Consider the following 22,950-nt stretch of genomic DNA (forward strand, 5'->3'; position numbering starts at 1 on the left):
TGACAATTTAGAGTTGACTCTTGTGTCAATAGAAAAGTGCTCTCGGAGCGGTCAAAGTGTGCTTATAAATTCCACACAACACGTAATAAGTCAGTAATCGTGAATCCTCGCTCTGCTATTTGTGCAATCCTCCAACAGAAGGAGGGGGAATTGTGTCAGAGTTCAATGGGCGTACAACGGTGCATGTTTTATTTTCACCCGATGTTGCTCAAATGGACATTTTTCAACTAGGTCAACATGCTCGCCTATATTTTGACAGGCTTGGCAATCGTTCCGTTGCTACTTTACTGGCGAAATCCGTACTTTTTGCACGATCTGCGTTATGCAGTCACTGCCATTAAAGTCGCCAGGAATCTCAGTAGATACTCGAGCAAGAAACCAGTTTACAGCATCCTCGACTGTTTCCTAGACAAGGTGTCCAAGCAGCCAGACAAATCGTTTCTTGTGTTCGAGGAGAGCACCTACACGTATAGACAAGCCGACCAGGAGAGCAACCGCGTGGCCGCTGTACTGTCTAAACTGCTTAAAGCCGGGGACACAGCGGCCGTGTTTGTGGGCAACGAACCGCTCTATGTGTGGCTGTGGCTTGGACTCGCCAAGCTGGGCTGTACCGCCGCACTGCTCAACTACAACATTCGCTCCAAATCTCTTATGCACTGTTTCTCGTGTTGTGACGCCAAAGTTCTGCTCGCCACGGCTGGTAAGTGCCATGACTCGTCTCGACTACAAGTCCCAACATGCACTGGTGTATTATAATCATCGTCATTATTATCATCAGCACACAGTGTAGTCCAGTCGTGTTTATTTGTATAGCCCTAATCACACGGAGTCTCAAAGAGCTGTAGAGACTATTGCAAACTTCAAACTAGCATTACATAATTCCCTGATCTAAAACCTACATGATGGTAAGGGAAAACACAAAAAAAACCTCAGCATGAGTAAATTAAGATTCCGAGAGAAGGGGCTGCACATGAGGTAATCCCCACTCCAGGATGACCATGCTACAATGGATGTTGTAATAACAATTAGCCAACAATTATGAAAAAATACACAAATATCATCAACAGGAAATATAGCTCATTCATAAGCTAGAGAATAGATGTGTGTTTTGAGCCTAGATTTAAACAGTTCCACTGAGGTTGCTGTGAATCTCAGAGGGCAAAGCATTCCTCTGCACCGAGGCCCGAATGGAGAATGGTCTCGAAGTTGCAGATCTCTTCTTGGCTCTTGGAATCATTAGTAGTAGACCAGCATTTTCAGAGCGAAGTCTTCGGACCGGAACATAGGGGGAAATTAAATCTGAAAGATACGAGGGAGCAACTCCATGCATGATTTTGTATACTACCTACAGAACCTTAAAATCACATCTTAAACTGACAGCTAAGGTGATTAAACTTTCCTGTCTTAGTTAAAATCCTAGCTGCAACAATTTGTAGCAGCTGCAGGCTCTTGATGCTAGATTTTGGGAGACAGGAGAGTAGTACTTTACAGTAATCGAGATGGCAGGTAACAAAAGAATGAATTTTATTCCCGGCATCAGACTAGGACAACATGCTAACACACAGATGAGAGATCTGTTTTTTGCAATGTTGCGAAGATGGAAAAAAGCTGTTCTAGTAATAATCTTATCGTATAAAAATACAGCAATGGCTCGTTTATCGCGGGCTTTATGTTCCGAAAGCAACCATGACAGATGAAATCCGTTAAACAGAAACCATTCTTTTTGTTACAATTAAATAATCTTTTACAATGATCGGCAACCACTTGGACGTGGGTCGTTTTGTACTGGCCCGCACTGGAAAAAATTAAAAATTGCCATGTATTTTGCTCATACTACCGTTCATATCCGTGTATACACACATTTTTATTACCCCCAAAAAACTACGTTTGGTCGGCATTACAGTATACTGAGGTTTTACGATAGTGTACCACTGTAAATGAGCAATGACCAGTAGACGACTATCGCTGATCTCATTTTCACAGCATTTGATGGAACAGGAATCAAACTTGGATCGAAGCCGTGATAGTGCCGAATCCTACCCACTAGGCCAGGGGTCGGGGACCTTTTCGACCCAAAGATACATAAAAGCAAAACATCTGAACTTTTTTTTCTTGAAAGAGCCGTCCGATATATTTTAAGACAAAACTCAACTTAACCGCCAAACACGGTCTCCAGACAAAAACTAATTCTTCAGCACATTTTATTTCACTTTTGATGATTTGATCAAATTTATGAAAAAATAATAATGGCAGAGAAAGTGTCCCATATCAAGACTAAATATACGTCTTAAAATATGTCTTGTTTACAGTTTGTATTGTGGGTTCTCATCATAAAATGTCTCATCAATGAACATACGTTGTGTTATGAGCTTCCATATAAATAGAATTCCTTAGCAAAGAACAGCCAAAACGTGGTCTTTTACCGTGACTGTAAACTATTGTTAAGTCTGTGCCCTATACATGTTTAGTTAGTTGGTTGGATCCTTTAACCACTACGATCGTAGGGGCACCATTTCCTGTGGTGTGTCTTGGGCAGGTACAGCCTGGTAGCACCCATCCCTCTTTAGGCTCACATATGTTTGCACTCGGTCTCAAACTGGGGATCTTTTGCATGTCAGGCAAATGTGCTAACCACTGCATTTTGGAAACACCCTGTAAATAATGGACGGAAACATTCTTGTTTTCAATGTTGCATTAGGCTTCGCCTGCGCAAATTCGGCATTGCACACATTGTACTTTGAACAAATTAGATATTTATGAAGTAAATTTTACTCCCAATCCAGATGTACTCTTGACAAGAGCCATAAATTGCTAACGAGCTATAGGTACCCAACTCCTGCTCTAGGTTATTAGGATTAACGATGACAAAGGAATAGGTATTTGATTTGATCTCATCATCACACTGTTTTTACTCACGGTGCCACCATGTAATCACTAGAACACTAAGATATCTAGATGACACAGGAAAAGGGATTGGATTTTATCTCATCATCGCACCATTTGTACTCACCACATTGTATAACGCTGTGTTGGCTAAATTATTTCCCATAATGCTCTATTTTAATGTTGTACACTCACATTTTTTCGTTTTTTTCCTGTAGTAGTTTGCATAGGCCAAATGGGTGCTCGTACCGAGAGGTAACACTGTATTCTTTGTAATTCCCTTGTTTTGTCTCAGAACTGAGACAGGCTGTCGAGGAGATTCTACCGAGCCTGAAAGATCAGGGGGTGCGTGTGTTCATCCTTGATGACAGCAATGAGTCAGATGGCATCGAGTGTCTCTCGGACAAAATCCGTCAGGCCTCCGACCAACCTCTGTCACCTCAGTTAAGGAAAGATGTTCACATGAAGAGCCCTGCACTCTATATTTACACATCAGGAACTACAGGTGAGCTGCCTAATCAAACATACTTGACTGTTGCGTCTGTTGGAAATTATAACTTCATTTCTTATGCTATGTTGTTGGCAATGTTGGGCATGTTACTAAATAAATAGTTAGAGTTTCTAGTTACCTAATTTAAATGGGTAATTGCGTTAGCCCCAGATTACTGACACCAAAAAGTACAGCGTTAGTCTGACACCAACTGTCTAGTTAAAAATTACCATACACTGTATACTCACATTGAAGCCGACACCCCTAAAAATGCATAAAAATAAGCCACATAATAAAATAAATTGAAGAAAATGTGTACACACACCTGTGGAAGCGGTGAAGCCTTTATATTTCTTGTGTAATCTTGAGATCTTGAAAACAAACACTTAGCTGATACACTCCATATCCAGTTTGTCAATGTGCTTCAAAACACTACAAACGGTCTCCATTCGTGGGTACTGTCCAAGACATTTTTTTTTCCAGGCATGGTGCATTGCAAAATTCATCACTTTTCTCGTAAAGTCTGTGCTCATGTTTCGCTACTGGTGACACACAACCAAATATGCACATATAAACTGACCCACCTGATTTCAGTGTTTTATTTTATAGTTGTAAATACGGCTGAGAATTAACAAGCATAAATGCCCGGCGATGCCAGGCTTGGCGTTGCCGGGCATTCTACTTGGGCGTTGTTGGAGCCGTGATTTGTTGAATAAGGGCCAGGGCACCACTTGTGACCACAGAAGAGCCGCTTGCTGCTCCAGAGCTACTTGTACACAAAAGCATATGTTTATCAATGTTGGTGTTTATTGTTGGTCCCTTGACACCAAACCTAACTAAAGACACTCGCACAGGCCTAAAGTCCAACTCTGCAAATTTTCACAAAAATCGGTTCAGCTCGTTCAAAACCTATAAGTCAGATACAGACACACACACCCACCCACACATGCATCCACACCCGGGCAAAAGTAGCTGAGTAATACACCATGTTGTAACAGCGTTTGAGTTACAAAACTTTATCAATAATGCGTTACAGTTCTCGTTACAGAAAAAAGTTATTGCGCTGAAGGAACGTGTTCCTTTATAACGCCTTCATCCCAAACCTGGTTGTAGGTCTTCCAAAGGCGGCAGTCATTAATTATGAGAGGATTTGGTTGGCGAGTTTCCTGCAGTCGTTTGCTGGCGTACGCTCGGATGATGTCCTCTACCTAAATCTACCACTTTACCACAGTTCTGGATTTCTCATGGGATTGTGTGGCGCCATTGAAAAAGGTAAGGGTTTCCTGAAACCACAACGGATTGTTTTGGAATCAATTTTTTGTTCTCACACACACACAATGGAATTGAAGGTTAAAGTCTTTTGAAATGAGCATAACACATTTATGAACAGTTTGGAGATTGTTTTTAATATGTAATAATACTATTTGTCAAGACACACCACAGGAAAAGGTGCCCCTTTGACCCTATTGGTTAAGGGAGACACCCACCAACCTACCATTTCTCGTTGACTTGATGGTAAAAGGTTGATATTTTTGGCTAAATATTAATTGTCGGATAAAACTATGGTTAATTATTTCTCTCAAACATATCGGCAAAAAATGAATGAACTGATTTCAATTTAACGTAAGAGACATTTTGTTTTATCTTCTTTTGTTTTTGGGAGCTTCCTCGTTTGTTTTTGTATTTTTACATGTTTTTTTTTTTTTTTTTAGAAATTCCCTTACAACAATCGGTAAGCCTTTCGGTACTTGTATTGCATATTCAGAATACATGACAACAACAGTTTGTAATATTTAGCACATCCTAGAAGTAAATAATATTAAAAAAACACAGTATTGATGTAAAAAGAAGCAAGAAAAAATACAACAACTATCATACAACTGTGCATTTTCTAAAAACTCGTAGACTGCGAAATTTGCATATTACAATTACATAACATGAGCCTCAACTAGAGGGAGATGATGTAGTTCGCTGCCATCTTGCTGCTAGTGGTTACCAAAAAGCAAAAACGTTGTTAAAAGCTGGGCAAAAAAATTAGTCGATGAATGGTGCGGTTTGGTCACTGAGCCGCCATAGTTTGTATTCTTCCCTCTGCTTTGTAGCACTTATTTATGGTAGGACTACACAATCCAGCTGGATCTAGAAGTCAAATAATACACAATATCCCTTCAGCTAAAACAACAAAGCATTAACTAAGATTTGGCAACAATGACGAAGTAAAAGTCTTGAGACCAACCTATTTTGAATAAAGATGATCTCTTTGTACCCTTTTATTATCCTTTTGCCTTTGTCACCATGTTTGCATGTTTTAATTAGATCATCATATACTGCACTATGAGTAGACAGTAGTTGGCTCTTATCTCTTCACCTTATGTGCATATCAATCATTAAATACATTTCCCCCGAAACAGATTAGGTCTGCGATAACTTCATTCCTTCTAATCAAGCCTTTCTGCCAAACCATTAAATATATCCATTGAAACCAAATACAGTTTAAGGCTTATATGTAACGTTAGCAAAACAAAATGGGAGCATAACATTTTTAGAATTAAAGCGGCGTTTTGAAAACTGCATAGAAATATATGAATTCATGAGAACTGTGGGTAATATGATGTAAAGTCTTGTGTTCATGCATAAATACAAAAATGTCTTTGTTAATGCCTACATGTGAGGGCACCTTGCCTAACTGTGCGAGCAATACAGGTGTATCATGTTAGTGTCTGAAACTCATGACAAAAAGTTACCGGACAACTCTGAAAAGTTGCCTGCCCAGCCATAAAGTTGCCTGCCTCATTTTTCACAACTTGAAACACACTAATCGAAAAAAAAAAAAAACTATTATTGCAAAGTATTAAGGATTGATAATCAGAATATATAACAGAGCAACATTAAAAAAATGAAGTTTATTATAAATCTACTTATAAACATTCATTGCATGTATATGACATCGTTGTTTTCCATTTGCCATCAGTATGTACCTGTACTTACTCATCTTCATTCATGCAATTTTTGCGTTGCGTCGTCTGCTACAAGCCACGTGAACTCCTCTTTCCACGATGCTTTTAATGTACGTTTACATTTTGTAGCGTCATAAATTTTGTTAGCTTCTTTTAAATATTTTGGTTTGATTCCTAACCACTTATCCATTTTCTTGTAGTCTCTTTGCGTCTACTTTGGAAAATGATATGCAAATGCTCAACCTCAGAACGCTTGGGAAAGTCCGGAAGCACGAAATTATTCGATCCAGGCTTCTGCCTGGACGTCCAGGCAGACGTTATTTCAGACACTGGTTATGCTAAAATTTATTTTGGGGAATCGACAGTACATTCCTTTTTAAGTGACAACCTTGAAAACGTTTCCTGCGTCCAATTACAGTCGTTTACTGAATTTGAGAACCGTTAAGATATTCAAACTTTGAAACTCTTCCATACTGCCAAAGCCTTTTGTGATAAAGCAACTGTTTGATTCTGACATTGACACTGAGTTTAGAGTTTATTACAGGATAAACCAACAAGCAGGTCGCTCCTGCTTTTCTGTTTGTATTTCAAAGTCCTGAAGTTTTTTTTCATAGCTCACTTGCCTGCCTGCGTGCTATTCTTCATCTCCAGGTATCACTGTTGTGCTAAAACGTAAATTCTCCGCATCGAACTTCTGGAATGACTGCAGGAAGTACAATATCACGGTTATCCAGTACATAGGCGAGATTATGCGATACCTCTGCAACGTACCACAGGTAGCAAATACTCTTATGTCGTTGTTATTGCGAAAAGATGCTTGTTCGACGTAATTTATCCCCCTCCCAGAAAGACAACGATAAAGATCATAAAGTCCGATTAGCTTTGGGAAATGGAATACGAGCGGACACCTGGGCTGATTTTCTGCATCGATTTGGAAATATTTGCATCTGCGAGTGCTACGGAGCTACAGAAGGAAATGTTGGTTTTATCAACCACGTTGGGAAAATTGGAGCGATTGGCAAAGAACATTTCCTCCACAAAGTGAGATGTCAATTTAAACAGTGTCAGATGGCTGAGTATAATAAATATTTTTTGTTTTCAGATCGGGTTCCCCTATGCTCTCATAAGGTACGACACTGAAAAAGAAGAACCAGTAAGAGATTCCAGGGGATTTTGCATTGAAGTGCCTAGAGGTCTATGTTTATAAATATAAAAAAGTAATACCCAGGTCCAACACTTCTTACTAAAATGCATCACTATCAACCAAAGGTGAGACTGGTCTGTTGGTGTCCAAGATTGGCAAGAGAACACCTTTCTCAGGCTACGCCAAGAACAAGCAGCAGACTGAGAAGAAAACACTGAGGGATGTGTTTATAAAGGGAGACATCTACTTTAACAGCGGGGATCTTCTCAGGATAGACCATGAGGGCTTTGTCTTCTTTCAAGACCGCATCGGAGACACTTTCAGGTCAGTGCGTCAAACTAAATCTCTCCGGAGATTCATAATATTATTTTATTCTCTCCAAAATAGAAACTTCGTGTATTGTGTTTTTAGTTTAAAAAAATGTTTAACCTCTAAAATTATGCATTTTAATATAGGGTTAACTGGATGCCGATATTAGCTACAGCGGGTAGAGTATTAAACTGTACTGGCCCAAAAGTGTAAGAATCATCAGATGGATCTTTAAAAACAGAAAACCCATCGTTGGAGAGGACGAAGAATATACGACTACATACTCTACATATCCTATTTAACTATTTATTTTAAGATCCATCAAATTGTGTTTTTCGCTGTTCTAAAGGTTCCTGTGTTGTTGTTTTTTTCAGGCACAAAAATGTTTTTGTCATGAACCAGAACCGGATCAGGACCCAAACGCGTGACGTTATTCACACAAGCCTTTTATTTTACGGGAAATGGGGAGTCGTGCACGTTCGACAGCAGTCTGGCGTGAAATGATAGGAAGCCAGATGCCGATGAGATTGGTACCAATTGCCCGAGTTGATATCGGACAGATGGGGTCGATACCGGACAGACAGGATAGATAATGAAACAGGATATCTTGCGGGGCAAAAGTTTGTTGACGGACTGACCAAGGAAAAATGAGAGCACTGAGCTTAAAAAGACGGAAAGCCAATCTGTCAATGTGCCGCAGCTGTTGCCACACGGGCGGGGCCAATTGGGCGCCATGGCAACCGTGAATTTTTTTTGAATTTTTTTTATTTTTTTTTGATCAATTCTAACTTGTTTTTCTGGTAAATAAATTGTATTCTTAAATCAAGTAAAATTATCCCATTTAGCACATCGTAGATTGTTCTGCTTGTTTTACGCATTTATTTTTATTTTGAATGTGCATAATAATCTGTTAGAAAATACTAGTTCAAGAATATTTTCTCCTTATTTTCTTTTCAAGAACCAAGGTAAAATTTTTCAGATTTTTTTTCCCCCAATGGGGTAAGAATTCATTTTTAGTAGTTAACCCTTTTAAAGTTAAAATCGAAATTCAACTCTTTTTAATTTTAGTTTCTCAGTAAATTCAAACTCAAGTTGACAACGACAAACTTAAAACCTCTTTTTCCCCTCTGTTTTTGCAAAACAGAACAAAAAATGTATATTGAAAAACTTTTGGGATGTCTTCTCTTGCATTTCTTTGTTGGCAATATTTCCCGATAAAATTCCGTTCTTGAAAATTCCCTGGAAAATCAACAGTAGGGTTGTCAAATTTAAACAGATAGAAAGGCCAAATTAAAAAAAAAAATGAAGCTACAAGCCAAGGGTGGGACTGATCCAATGTTGGAAATGTTTGAGAAAAGATGCATGCAGTTTTGCTAACCTATTTGTACCTACTGAAAAGCTAAAAAAGATATTCTGATATGGTAAATAAAACAATATTTTTATGGCTTCATCAGTAATCTTTTATTTTAAACAGGCACAAAAGACAAGTTTCCTTTACGTAAACATCCCCTTAACATGAACATTAAATAAAAGAAGCCAGTCTTATTTAGGCACCATGGGTGTCCTGTATTTTATATTTTAGCACAGGTATAACAATAGCAAAATACATTTTGACAGTTAATATCTTAAAAACTAATAAGGATATAAAAGCACATCTGCCAAATTCAGAAAGCATGTTATATTCAAAGATGTTCAATTTGAACCAATTGGTCAAACACGTCCCAACATTGCATTGTCAATGGTTGTGACAGCCTCTGTTATTAGTGCTCCAGCTCATCCACGTCTCTTGGAATAGCGGACATAAAAAACAACCTTTCAAAATACCCACTAAAATAAATCGCATGGTGTAAGATCTGGAAATATGGGTGGCCATGAGATGACATAAGAATTTGATCATTCTGCCCAGACCTTCCAATCCATTTTTCTGCCACTGTTGTGTTCAGAAACTGTTTAACCCTGAGGCTTCAGTGTGGTTGGAAAATGAACTCCCCAGACTCTTTTCTCACTCGATCCTTAGCCAGTTTTCCAGCATGTTGAGGTACATCTCACCATTGACCATAGACAGATTTATTCGAACTTGCACAAAACATGGTCACCTTTGGGAAACCTCGCTGACACTCAAGAAATTCATGTGGGTTCTCAGTACCTCATATGCGAGTGTCATGCTTGTTAACTTTGCCATTTACGTGGAAAGTCGCCCTATCGCTAAAGACAAACTGGTCATCAAATCAGTAATCTATCTTCTGTTGCATTGCAATGTAAAAGTCACGACAAGCTGGTTTATCAGTGTCCTTCAACTGTTGGACTAACTGTATCAGTTGTTGTTGAAGTTCACTACCGGCTCTTCTGATCGATTTCTAGGGCCCCGCTTGGAAAGCAGTTCCAACTTGTTCAATCTTCTGAAGTTGAGGAGAAACCCGGTCTTAAAGCTGGGTATACGCACCCACCTGTTATGAATTTACTATGCTATCTCACTATTGACTATTGGCTGATATCTGAATTTTCTGCGAAATGCACATCAAACAAATGTTAATGATTCAATTTCTGCAAAATCGATCACACTAAACGTATTTTCTGGTTGTGTGAACGCTATTAAAAGGTCTGAAAGAAAGTTAAAAAATTCAATATGTCCTACAAAAAACTGTTATTAGCATTAAAATGGCACAACTTTTGTCTTACTATCATTCAGAGTTAAGGAGATATGGGGACTTTAGATAGGCCCAAGACTTTTGTAACACCCTAAACAACTGGATTAAAATACAATAAAAGAAACATCTAATAAGCAAAACAAACACTTTCTTCAAGGAGAAGTAATGTACATTGAAGAAATACAATACCTTTTCTGGTGTATGATAGAATATTGGATCAAGTTAATTTCAGTGAGCAGGGTAAAGCAATCTTGGGTACCCGATGTGACCCACGGGCCTTGATTTTGACACATGTGAACTACATTGTTGCTTAGTGTTTTTTTCATTAATTCTTTCTTTTATTTTTTTACTATAATTGCAGATGGAAAGGAGAAAATGTGGCAACTACAGAGATTGCTGACCATTTGATTATGATAGACTCCATTGAAGAGGTGAATGTCTATGGTGTGAAGGTGCCAGGTAACATTCCATCTTTATCACCCATCTCTACCCTAAACCCTAAACCTCAAGTCAAGTCACCAGTTTTTGTATCATACTCTTGTGCATGCTATATATTGTTCCCACAAGTCATTCTAGTGTTGTGTCTAGTGACCTTTTTTTACCCTAATTCACCCTTTTATCAATCATTGATGATTACAGCCATGAACTTTGGCGTACTAGGAATCGGGACTGAATGAAAAAAAGACCCTAAGTTTGGTTTTGCATACAGCTTTAGTTAGTTCATGTTACTTTGCTTCCAAGAGGGGATTTTTATGTTTTTACTTTTAGGACATGAGGGCAGAATTGGAATGGCCGCTCTGACCCTGAAAGAAAACATGGACCTTGATGGGAAAGCTGTGTATCAGCATGTTAAAAGCTACCTTCCCAGCTATGCTAGACCACGCTTTATCCGCATTCAGGTAAATCATGTCTCGTTTAGGGACAATCCAAACACATACAGAGGTATAAATGCATAAGATAGGCATGTCAAACTCCGATTATCTCAGGGGAAGAAATCCAAACTTTGATCTCAGGTGGTCTAGATGATTAAAAATTTGAGCTTTGTTTTTCAGTACTATGCTTTATCTTTTAGTCTACATTTTTAGCCTATCCTACAATTTATAATCATGGATTATTGGAGCTCTATTCTAAGCAAAACACATTTATTCACAATGGACAAAAATGATTCTCATGTTTGGCATTGAATTTGTTAACAATTTGTTTTAACAGTTGAGTAAATGCAGTTTTCCATCTTAACCAACTCAACACAAAAGAACTTTGCTCGGACTTTGTTTTAAAACCATTATTTAAGACAAACCTATCAACAAAATGAGCCTCAACACTCTTAAGTAACTGTGGGAGGGAGACGAATTTTAAGTGGTGCAAAGGCTCATTATTGTTATTATTAGTTTATAGAGTTTATCAAACAACACACAGTGAAATAAATTGTGCTGAAGAAATAGCTTTTTTCCAGAGAGAGGGTTAGGCGGTTTTGTTGAATTTTGTCATAAAGTCTAAGGTGTGGCTCTCAAAAAAAAAAGTATATCAAAGCTATTTTTGCTTTCATTGCTCTTTGGGTCAAGAAGGTTCCCGACCCTTAAAGCTAGAGACTTTCTTCTTTTTTGATATTCCAAAAATTTACAGCGGGCCGAATTAAATCATCCAACGGGACGGATCTGGTTCGCGGTCCGTAAGTTGGACATGCCCGACATAGGAAGAACGGCAAAGTATTCACTGATACCAAGTCCGCTAGTACGACAGTCAATTTTGATAGAAGTATTAATAATCCTGTAAACACAGTTTTGGTCCTTTTTTATGAACAATATTTGTTGAAAGAAACACAAACTTTCTCGAAAATCATTTTCAAGCACAAAATAAGAATTTTATTCGCTGTATATTCCCGCAGAATGCGTTGCAGGTGACCGGAACATTCAAGCAAATGAAAAGGAAGCTGGCTGAAGAAGGCTACAACCCAAACACCATCCAAGATCGTTTGCTTTTCCTGGAAGACAATCAAGGCTACGTCCCTATGACTCAGGAGATTTTCAACTCCATAGCAGAGGGAAAGATCAAGCTATGAATCTCATCAGTCTCCATAATTCCATCATTTTTTTAAGAATACAAGGAATAAGCCATAAAGTGATAATGAATCAATTACATTGCAAAGCATACAAGAGATATATTTCCCGTGTTAGTGTTTTTTTCTCTGAACATTAACAATAAAATACTTTATTTGTCCATTGATGAAATTAATTTTTTGAATTGGTGCCTATCGCGACATTCCAAAATGGATTCAAAATAATTTTTAAGTAGGACTTTAGAAATATTTTGCTGACTGATTATAACAAATTTTTCAATCAAAATACATGAACCCATTTTACAAAATAATTGCCGAAAACCTGAAGACTGAGATATATTTCTTGTAATCTGTTGTGGGAATTATTAACATTTGTTATTATTATTATTATTATTATTACCATTTTGCTTTTGGATTTTTGTGGTGCAATTAAAAATATTCAATTAAATCCTATAGCACATGAAAAGCTTACCTGAATAAATATTTGAATATATATATTTAAAGTATTGAATGTATACATACTTGACCTAAAATATAAATATGACAGGCTGATCTCAGCAAATTTACTGTACTGTGTAATGCATATTTAGATAATAGATTTCACCTACCTCAAGCGGGAGCCTTTGGACCCCACTTAAATATTCAGATAACAAAATGTACAAGGATTTTTGGTCAAACTGGGATTTGGCGAGTGGTTGGGCTGCTCAAGGATGTCAAATGGCATAACACTTTATATCTAATAAGTTTCACTTCACTCAACTTAGAATGTTTTTATGTACAACGTTAATAAATTAATAACTTGATAATTTGTCTTTGACCTAAACATGTCATATGTATTGGAGAATGTGACATATCGCCAGTTAGATGACTTCTCGACTGATGAAATGACAATGATAGCCAAACAAAGAAGCTCTAGCTGACAGATAAGGAAGTGGTGGTAAATTCAACAAAGTTGGATGTATATTTGCCCTAAATCACTATACGGCCTTAACTAAAATTGATCTGGAGTAGTTTCCCTGGGAGCAACTGTGTTGGTATTGGGTGAAGGCAGTGTACAGTGTATGATCCTGGGGGTTGAATCTTTTGGAGCCTGAGAGACCTTAAAAGGACAGCAGATGTTATGGGGAGCACCTTGCACCAACTGTTGGCAGAAACTTGGAACGCTGTTGAACTTGGTCAGCTTTTTCACGTTTTGTTTTCCAGCCATATCAGGAGGATTTTTTCCTTTGGGATCCTCACCAGTTGCTGTGGTCTTTGGAAGGACATCTTCCTCTTGAGGGCTAAGTTTTGTTTCAAAGCCAAGGACAGTTCTTGGAGTAAAAATACTGCATGGAAGAGGCTCACTGCTGCAGCTCAGAGAGCGCATTGGTCTCCTGGGCTGATTCCAAGCCTTGTCAATCCAAAGCTCCACTTGTGCCTTGTCCATCTTCAGGGCAGGGTCTTCACTTTCCTTTGGCCTGACACTTCTGTTGTCCTCATCTGCTTCAACCTCGGTTCCTGATGTTATAGAACTACCAAGTCCCTTTGGGTCAGCCAGGAGATTGGAAGCTAATTTGGAGATAATGTTCCAGTCCCTGTGGATGTCTTCGGCTGTGGTGTACTGTGATGTCACCGTGAATCGAATGATGCGTTTGGTATGAATGTCTGCAGGAATGAGGAACATGAGGCCAGAGCGTGTCAGCCTCCTTAGCAGCTCTTGTGTTGCAGCGTTACCTTTCTACAAAACAACAGGACAAAACCAGTTTAGCAAAAATAACGTCTTCAGCGGTTCAAGATTTCTGATCATAATCACGCTTTCGTTCACCTGTAGGTTATAAAGTGAACACAGTGACCTACCTTTGGACAAGGTGTGCCTGGAAAGTTTGTACTGTACAACCCAACAATGATTAGCCTTAGTAGAACATTTTGCACCACAGAAGGAACTTAAGTTTACCAACCTTATTTTATAGTTTAATGTTTTAATCCCAAATAGGAACTACCAACCTTAAGACAGAAAACAACCAGGCCAAGGTATCTCTTTGCAGGAACCTCGAAGTTAGGGTCGGTTTTTATCAGCGATTCCAGGAGATTAGCCATCTCAATTCCCTGCATGGAAAAATAATTTTATCAAATGCTTGAGCTGTGAGTACACTAATGTGAACTTACGTTTCTGATGTGTTTCTGGAGATTTCTCAGTCCAAAGGAGCGCAGTACAAACCAGAGCTTGATTGATCGGAAACGACGGCTGAGTGGAATCTGCCAGTGCTGCATGGAAAAGAAAACACAAACTGGACATCCCAAAGACCTCAATGTAAATGGCTGAATACCATAGACTTCCGCTGAAAATTACAAATATACTTGATAACATGGTAACATTATAATGTTGTATACTCGTTTTACAAATGTTATAATGAAGTCCCAGTTTCTGTTTTTGTCTAAAGAGCTGCTTGAACTAGCTGTTTATCTAATTACATTAATTAGTAAATTGTTTTTTTTCTTCTTGCTTTGGCCATTAATGATGACAATAAAAATAAAAAATTATATATATATATATCTCATCTCATGAGCTACACCTCTTGTCCTCAGTAGGGTCGCGGGGGTGCTGGAGCCCATCCCAGCAATCATCGGGCAGGGGACACCCTGAACGGGTTGCCAGCCAATCGCAAGGCACACGGGGACAGACAACTCACTCTGTCACACCTAGGGATAATTTGGACCAGCCAATTCACCTGAAATGCATGTCTTTGAAATGTGGGAGGAAACCAGAGTGCCCGGAGGAAACCTACGCAAGCACGGGGAGAACATACAAACTCCGCACAGTATGGCCGGTAGCTGGATATATATATATATATATATATATATATATATAAAGTAAAAAATAATGTGCATGATTGTTTTTGCCAGGACTTGTATTTTGCAACATTAAACCGGACAAGTATAAACATTATAGCAGGGGTCTCAAACTTGTGGCCCGTGGGCATGATACTTTGATATAAAAAAGTTTAGTATGAAAAATGAAAGACTAAGAGTCACTGTATTTTGATAAAAATACTGAGATGCAATGTGACCAAAAAGCACAATTTTTCTTCTCATATTTTGAACAGCCTTTTTCTTGTACCAGCAAGAAGGCAGAAGATTATATAATCTCCCTTTAAGTAAAGCTCATGTTATGTCAAATAAGTGCAAATGAATCGACATATTTTAGAAAATGCATGTTGATATGATAAGTCATGTAGTTTTGCTTATTATTCAAATCAATATTGTTCTTTTTAGTGAATAGATTTATTTTAACCACTAAGAGGCACTAAATAATGCACACCGTCCCTTTAATGTAAATGCAGCCCACGCGAAATAGGGATTCATTTATTACAGATTGGTTTATTTATTTGCATATCAAATCGAAATGTTTTTTTTTAAATTTTGGGTTCTCATTTTGTATAGACATTTTTAAAGGTTTGAGAACAGTGCAATGTTTTTGTTTGATCTGTTATGGAGAACCTGATTTGGCCCTGCCTCACTCAGACCCTTGCTCTTGCAGCCCCAAACAAATTAGGTTTGAGACCCCTGCATTACAGTACTGTCTTTTGATAAACACCTGCCCCCTCCGTGGAATTATTCATGAACATACCATGAAGTCTGTTGCCACTTGTGAGTTTTCGTGTCGAAGATATACAGGGTCAACAGTGAACGTCTGTTGGAGTTTTTGTTTGTCCTTCACCCTAAAATGGAATAAACAGAATATTAGGAAGAAAGATTTACAGTCAGTTTTGCATAGAAACATGAATCCTGCACATATTAAATTCAGTTACCAAAAAGCTGTGCAATCAAAATGAACCATCATCCATTTTGATGGGTTGAACACAAACGAGTGGGCAAATTCAATGCCTTCGAGGGACCAGCGCAGCTCCGGACAGAAGTAGGCAGACCCAGCGTACGCAGCATCCACATGGAGCCATAGCCCCTCTTCTGCACCTGTAGACACAAACATACAGTTAATATAAGGGTTGATTCCACAAAAATCTCCAAGTAGTACAACAACATACACACTGGACCCAATTCTGAGAGGTTATCAAAGGCACAAACTCCCGTGGTTCCCAAAGTGGCACATAACTGAAAAGAATTTGGAACGAAAATGTGAGCATGATGTGCGAGTCAACAAGATCACGAACACTGTTCTTAAGTACCATAAAAGGAATCAGTCCTCTGCTCCTGTCTTCTTGTATCGCCTGTATCAAGGTCTCTCCTCTAAGAGACAGATTCTCATCGGTGGGAAGAAATCGGACTTTCACAAGACAGATCAGACCCGCCTTTTCCATTGAGGAGTGAGTCTGTAAAATATGTAAAACTTCTATGTCATGTAATTTATTGAGGTTTCTAGTAATTTTAAACCCTGCAGGTATTTACCTGATCTGAAGCATAAGCCACTAGTGTTGAGTTCAGAACAGATTCATCCATATTGTGGTCCAGCTCGCCCTGCAGTTGTAATATTTTGTCCTTCCTGGCCGCCAAAACAGCCACCAGGTTTCCTTCACTGACGGTGCTCTATTTTTAGCGTCAAACAAGAAGTCACTCTACATAGCCACTAAAAAAGAAAATAGGTGTAGATGTAGTCTACCTGTAATATGCCTCCTCCCTGGCTTTCACTGTGGTAGTGAAGGAAGAAGTGTGGAAGCCCCAAAGCTTTACAAAGCCAGTCCATCACATTCATTTCCAACTCTGTGCATGAAGGACTAGAGGCCTGTGCAAACAATACAAAATAACATCACAGAGGACACCATTTTTGTCCTAATTGACTATGTAGCAGTTGCCTACACTAATCGCTTCTAATTTTTTACTTACGGATGTCCTTCCAATCCGAGCTGTTATTTACATTGAGGACAGCACTTTTAGAACAAAATAAATACGTTTATTTTGATTTCAATATTCAACACCTGCAAAGGACATTACATAGGACGCCAGTTCTTTAATTCGACTATTATGCCTTATTGTTGTTGGCTATTTTGACTACAGTATTGTCCCAATCAGCCAATAATGTTGCTCTTTTTTCACACCTTCTGGGTGGCTCTGCTTTTTCTCACCTGTCCTAATCTCCGTGCAAGGTTAAAATCTATTAATATCTTTTCTCCTTATTTGAAGTGTCTACTATTTATAATCTTGCCAAAAATGTTATCAAATCGGTGATCTTGGATGTTTAGTGTTGGTCACTTTATCATAATCTATGATTTAGCTGTCCGATTCCTGCCTTTAACAAGAAATCAAAAATATTATAATGTAGCCCACAAGTTTCTTCTCTCAAATTATCTTCACTCCATATTTAAAGCCACTAAACCCATTATCCACAAAAGAGGCTATGGTGTTGCTTTTAAAAATATAGAATACTGTGTATGATAGATTCCGAAAATTAATACCTGCAAACAAATAATCAAATAAGTAAATTAATAAAATAATGTATGGATGTTTGTTTGAGTGTTATCCCTATTTTCCTAGTACAGTAACTACAATTCTTAAATGCTCAAAGCATCCTAAAACGATTTAACAATGTTTTGCTGTCTCATCTAAAACTGAGGTCGTACCATTGTTACTGGCAACACAAATCTTGGACTTCATTCATGAAAACGGAGGCTGAATACTAGGATTTCACTCTCGAGCGTTCCATTAAACAGTTTCAAATCATTCATGGATGGATTTTGGCTACATGGCTGTTATGTAGTATAATTTTAATTTTCATCCCTGAGCTTCCACTATTAATAATAAAGTTCAAATCAACCCTAAAAGTATTGTGAATTAAAATTCCTTTTTGAGGTCCGGCTCATTTCTGAAGAGCTTGAGGACACTTTACACTGACAAAATCGAGAACCACTTGATGAAAGTGTAGTATCTGAGTCAGATAGGAAGGTTCTGCCACTGTTAGACATGGAAACCAGTACTATCTGTTTCATGTAGAGGAGCAAACACATACCCCCCAAAAACAGCTTGGAGAGGGATAGTCATGGGAGCTACCTGGCAGTACTTGACACACCAAAGGAAGTTGTGCCCCGACGACCCTAAATTACAGGCTAAAACCCCTTTGTCTTTTTTTTCCCGACGATTACGCAGAGAAAAAAAAGCGAGTATTTGTTCAGAAATTTTTGCGTAGACACAGTATGTAAACACTGCAACTCATTTAGGACTAATACAATATGCTACATGATGGTTGAACTGGAAGACTCAAATTGTTTGCTGGTTCCAACTGGTAGTTACAATGAACTTCATTACTAAAATTAAAAGGTTTTCTTTCCCTTTCTTGATTTTTTTTCCTTCCTCACCCATGTAAATCCGATACAGTTGATGGCATCCGCCAGCATGTCCCCTAGCATTGAGGGCCATGAGGTCAAACTAGGGTAGTAGGCGTGCATGTAAGGACTCTGCCAGTGAACCACCTGCACAAAGCATTTAAAAATTCCATTGAATTCCAATTCACAACATAATAAAAGCATGTAAACTTACTCCAGGCATGATAACCTTCTCAATGTCCTCAAAGATTTTCTCCCAATCTTCGGCCTCTGTGGGTGCCGTGTCCGGCAAGAGTTCCCTCATGAAGCCCGGCTTCACATCTGGAATCACCCTTCTCTCCCGGATGGAGTTCAAGTACTTGGTAATGTAGTCCACCATCTCCTTACCTGATCAGGGAAGAGTTTGCAATTGTACAATTGTAGAAATAAAGAGAGTAGTGTGTAGCTACCTCGACGGTTGTATTCCTCAGACTGCATATTTATCAGGAGGGCGGTTCTCAAATGATTGCTTGTGATGCTGCGGAGAAGCTGCTATTGAGGAGCCAAGATCACCATGCGTGTATATATCTGCAATTTACAAGAGTACGCCCTTCACCAGTGACGCATTTTGCGCTTAAAAAAAATGCTCTCATAACGTCAGTCATTGATTTCAATTTTGTAGAAAATATTACCTAAAGAAGTCTTTATGTGGCTTTATAATCCACATTTTAGGTATTTCACGCACCATAACAATTTGTGCATTGTAAAAAAAATACATAAAAAGGATTAACACGAACAAGCTTTAAAACACCCCTTACACACATTTTAAAAACATACAAATTGAGGGAATTAAAAATGTATCTTTGTAGTGAACAATAATAGAACTAGTATATTGTATGGATTGGATATAAGAAATAACAGCTTAATATCTTACAAAATACTATCTTTCAATTTATTCCTAATCTGTTATACAGTCAAATATAAATCAACAGTAACCATGAGCAAAATTTAACAGGCATGGTAATGGATGCGACACATTTAGTTTGTCCAACAAACAAAACTTGTTGATCTTGATAATGCCCTGACAGAAAAGCAAATGAAAAATAATTGGACTGTAAATAACCAAGACAATAGTGAATTTAATTCTAAAAAGAATCGCGTAGAGAACACATTTAAATGTTTTTACTAGAAAAATGCAAAGTGGTGTTGATATGATACAGCATACTTACATGTCATACAGCTTTTAGCTAGCAGGTTCCCCTAACAACTGTGGAAACTACACGTTACAGTTGATTAGTATCAAGGCTTTATATCTTATTAGGTTTGTTGGCATCCCATTGTATTCTATTCTATTCTATTCAGATTTAGAATATTAATTTTTTCTTTGCCCCAAAAGCCGATGAAACAGCATTTTAAGCATCCCTTCATTCGATAATAAAAAATACAAAAAACACCGAATAAATATCCATAGTAACTATCCATAAAACCAAAGACTTAATGTTAACATTAAAAGTACAGACATGGTACCATAAAAACTTAACAGAAGTCATTGTTAAAGTGCAATAGTGTCGTTATAATCCAAAGAGGAAGAAGGGTGGAGGAAGTGATAAGTCATGATGATATACTGTAACAATGCAAGTAATTCAGTTATTCCATTCTACCAGGTTCTTGTATTGAGCAATTTACTATCTCGTTGGAGTTCCTTGTTGTCTGGTCAATTTTCTTGAAAATCTTCCCCCTTTTTCTGTATTTGTCGGATCTTTTTTGCATTTTTTTCAGTTCTCATGTATGATTGTCAGATTTCTCCGAGTTGATGTTGGCACGTTTTCATTGATTAACTTTTTTGTATTTTGTTTTTAATAATTACTCCCACCTTCTTTAAACTTTTTTGGAGGGGAACAAAAAAGATTATTTGAGACTACAACAAGCTGTGCTGTTTGACCAACTTGGATGCCGAGGTGCTTAACTTGTTTGGGCGTTTGGGCATTTGGGTTGGCCATGGTCAATTTTTTGTGTCTTTTTGTTACTTTTTTCCTTTTTTCTTTTCTTTGTTTTTGTGTATGTGTTTGTCTTGCTGTCGGTCACCCCTCTTGAGGGATATGTCCAGGGTAGGTAGGTAGGTAGATAGATAGATAGATAGATAGATAGATAGATAGATAGATAGATAGATAGATAGATAGATAGATAGATAGATAGATAGATAGATAGATAGATAGATAGATAGATAGATAGATAGATAGATAGATAGATAGATAGATAGATAGATAGATAGATAGATAGATAGATAGATAGATAGATAGATAGATAGATAGATAGATAGATAGATAGATAGATAGATAGATAGATAGATAGGTAGGTAGGTAGGTAGGTAGGTAGGTAGGTAGGTAGGTAGGTAGGTAGGTAGGTAGATAAAACAATAATATTGATTTGAATAACAAGCAAAAATACTTACATACTGAGACATACTACATAGCGCCACCTTTTGCTGCGATTACAGCTTAAAGTTTAAAATATCCAATAAAGTGTGTTCCACTTCATGATTGTGTCCCACGTATCGTTGATGCTTCACAAGAAATTACAGTTTTATATCTTGATGTTTGAAGTCTGAAACGTGGTAAAAGGTCACAAAGTTCAAGGGGGCCAAATAGTTTCGCAAGCCACTGTAATTTACTGTGGCTGAAAAAATCTCAAAGATACATGTTTGGTCGTCGACCCATATTTAAGATACTATTTACAAACAGGTGCCACACCTCTGCTTTTTACAGGATAGTAGTGGAATATGTTTACTGTCACGGGCTCCATATTTTAAAAATTCAATGTTTTTTCCAACGCCATTTAAGTGACAGCTTTAACCTGACGGGAATAATGGTCCATAATAAAATGAATAAATAGAAGTCATACAGATGGTACCAAGATCTAAACCAACAAAACAAAGTGTGTAAAGTGTTTACTGTAAACAGGCAGGTCACTACGGTTATTGCCGTATCTTCGGGCAAAGACCAGGATTGTCAACTACCGAACTCAAGATCGCAGTTTTGAATGTTTTAGTGAAGTCATATCGAGCATATGGGACTTAGATGGCTTAAGCCCCCAGCCTTAAAATGAAAGTTAAATATCAGTGCAGCTTGAACAAGTTGGATATGGATGCTCCCTCCGTGCTAAATAGTTTGGCAGGGGCAAAATTGCACCCTAATTTGATCAACTTGTAAGTCGGCCAAGTAACGGTATGTCTGTATGTCCTGTATCTTGTCTTGTAGTTGTATTCTGTTGTGACGGTATTACTGTTCAAATGTGTCTTGTCCATAATGTTACCCGAATCTACGAACAGCTTGACGACTTTTGAACTCGCTGAGGGCGGGATGTTCTTGACTGATAATTGTGGGTGACATGAATACACAAAACTCGGACTGAGAACAATGCACCCGTTGTCACCCGCTTGCCCACTCAGTCCGAGAGTCTGAAGCTGATGAAAGGTCGTTCCAAAACATTATTATCCCATCTAGGCACCGTGCTTCCCATTGCAACTTCAAAAGAAAAATGATTTGAGAGATGTTTTTTATTAAGATTGAAAAATCTGAACATCAATATATTTTATGACGATGGTATCCATTCAAAGAAAACATCAGAAACACTCTTGAACAATAAGGCTGGAATATTTCAGATGAATGTGTCCTAATGAAGTGTTGTTAAAAGGCCATTGTGAAGCTTTGTTGGCTGTGGACAAGAAAAAGAAAGAAAGAAAGAAAGAAAGAAAGAAAGAAAGAAAGAAAGAAAGAAAGAAAGAAAGACCCACTTTGTGCTTACAATACAATATTTCTTATGTATGATCTTGCTCACATTTTAGAATAGTCTGGTTGTCTTCCAATACATAGTGTTCAACTTAATAAATTTTAAAATACTTCCCAATCCTCTTGTAGATTAAATGATTCCATTTGGTTAACATGAATCCAGAGAATGGCCATCAGAGCCTGCAATACTTTCTCTGCTGTCTTAAAAAAATATTGAAATACTACAAAATACTACAGTTATACAACAAAAATACTACAAAATGACTGCAAAGCAAAATATCAAATTTAGTGCCTAAAAACAGTGACCTATACGATATATATTTTGCTTTCATTCTTAAAAGAAAAAAATACTATAGAAATACAAGAAAAAATACCTTTACAATACTACTATAATACAATACTATTACTACAGAAATATGACAATACAACTGTAGTAAAATAAAAA

The 22,950-nt window shown here is 37.8% G+C and overlaps 2 protein-coding genes across 2 annotated transcripts; one reads left to right on the forward strand and one right to left on the reverse strand.

Moving 5' to 3' along the window:
- The first annotated feature begins 118 nt into the window (after nucleotides 1-118).
- On the forward strand, nucleotides 119-12,650 carry LOC148367390 (long-chain fatty acid transport protein 2-like). The gene is made up of 10 exons (XM_088334279.1): nucleotides 119-700; nucleotides 3,179-3,388; nucleotides 4,487-4,645; nucleotides 6,982-7,106; nucleotides 7,177-7,371; nucleotides 7,433-7,523; nucleotides 7,600-7,798; nucleotides 10,793-10,890; nucleotides 11,200-11,330; nucleotides 12,317-12,650. The coding sequence occupies exons 1-10, from the start codon at nucleotides 238-240 to the stop codon at nucleotides 12,488-12,490; spliced, it is 1,845 nt and encodes a 614-aa protein (XP_088190405.1). The 5' UTR covers nucleotides 119-237; the 3' UTR covers nucleotides 12,491-12,650.
- hdc (histidine decarboxylase) lies at nucleotides 11,907-19,257 on the reverse strand. The gene is made up of 12 exons (XM_088334278.1): nucleotides 19,188-19,257; nucleotides 18,953-19,125; nucleotides 18,772-18,885; nucleotides 17,082-17,204; nucleotides 16,871-17,008; nucleotides 16,651-16,794; nucleotides 16,510-16,576; nucleotides 16,276-16,438; nucleotides 16,095-16,185; nucleotides 14,633-14,731; nucleotides 14,471-14,572; nucleotides 11,907-14,204 (listed from the first exon to the last, which is right to left on the reverse strand). Exons 1-12 carry the CDS (start codon nucleotides 19,213-19,215, stop codon nucleotides 13,479-13,481), a joined length of 1,968 nt encoding a protein of 655 aa, XP_088190404.1. The 5' UTR covers nucleotides 19,216-19,257; the 3' UTR covers nucleotides 11,907-13,478.
- Between the last annotated feature and the right edge of the window lie 3,693 nt (nucleotides 19,258-22,950).

Source organism: Urocampus carinirostris, chromosome 4 (genome assembly GCF_059441175.1).
Source record: "Urocampus carinirostris isolate Australia breed hairy pipefish chromosome 4, RoL_Ucar_1.0, whole genome shotgun sequence".
Classification (NCBI taxonomy): Eukaryota; Metazoa; Chordata; class Actinopteri; order Syngnathiformes; family Syngnathidae; genus Urocampus; species Urocampus carinirostris.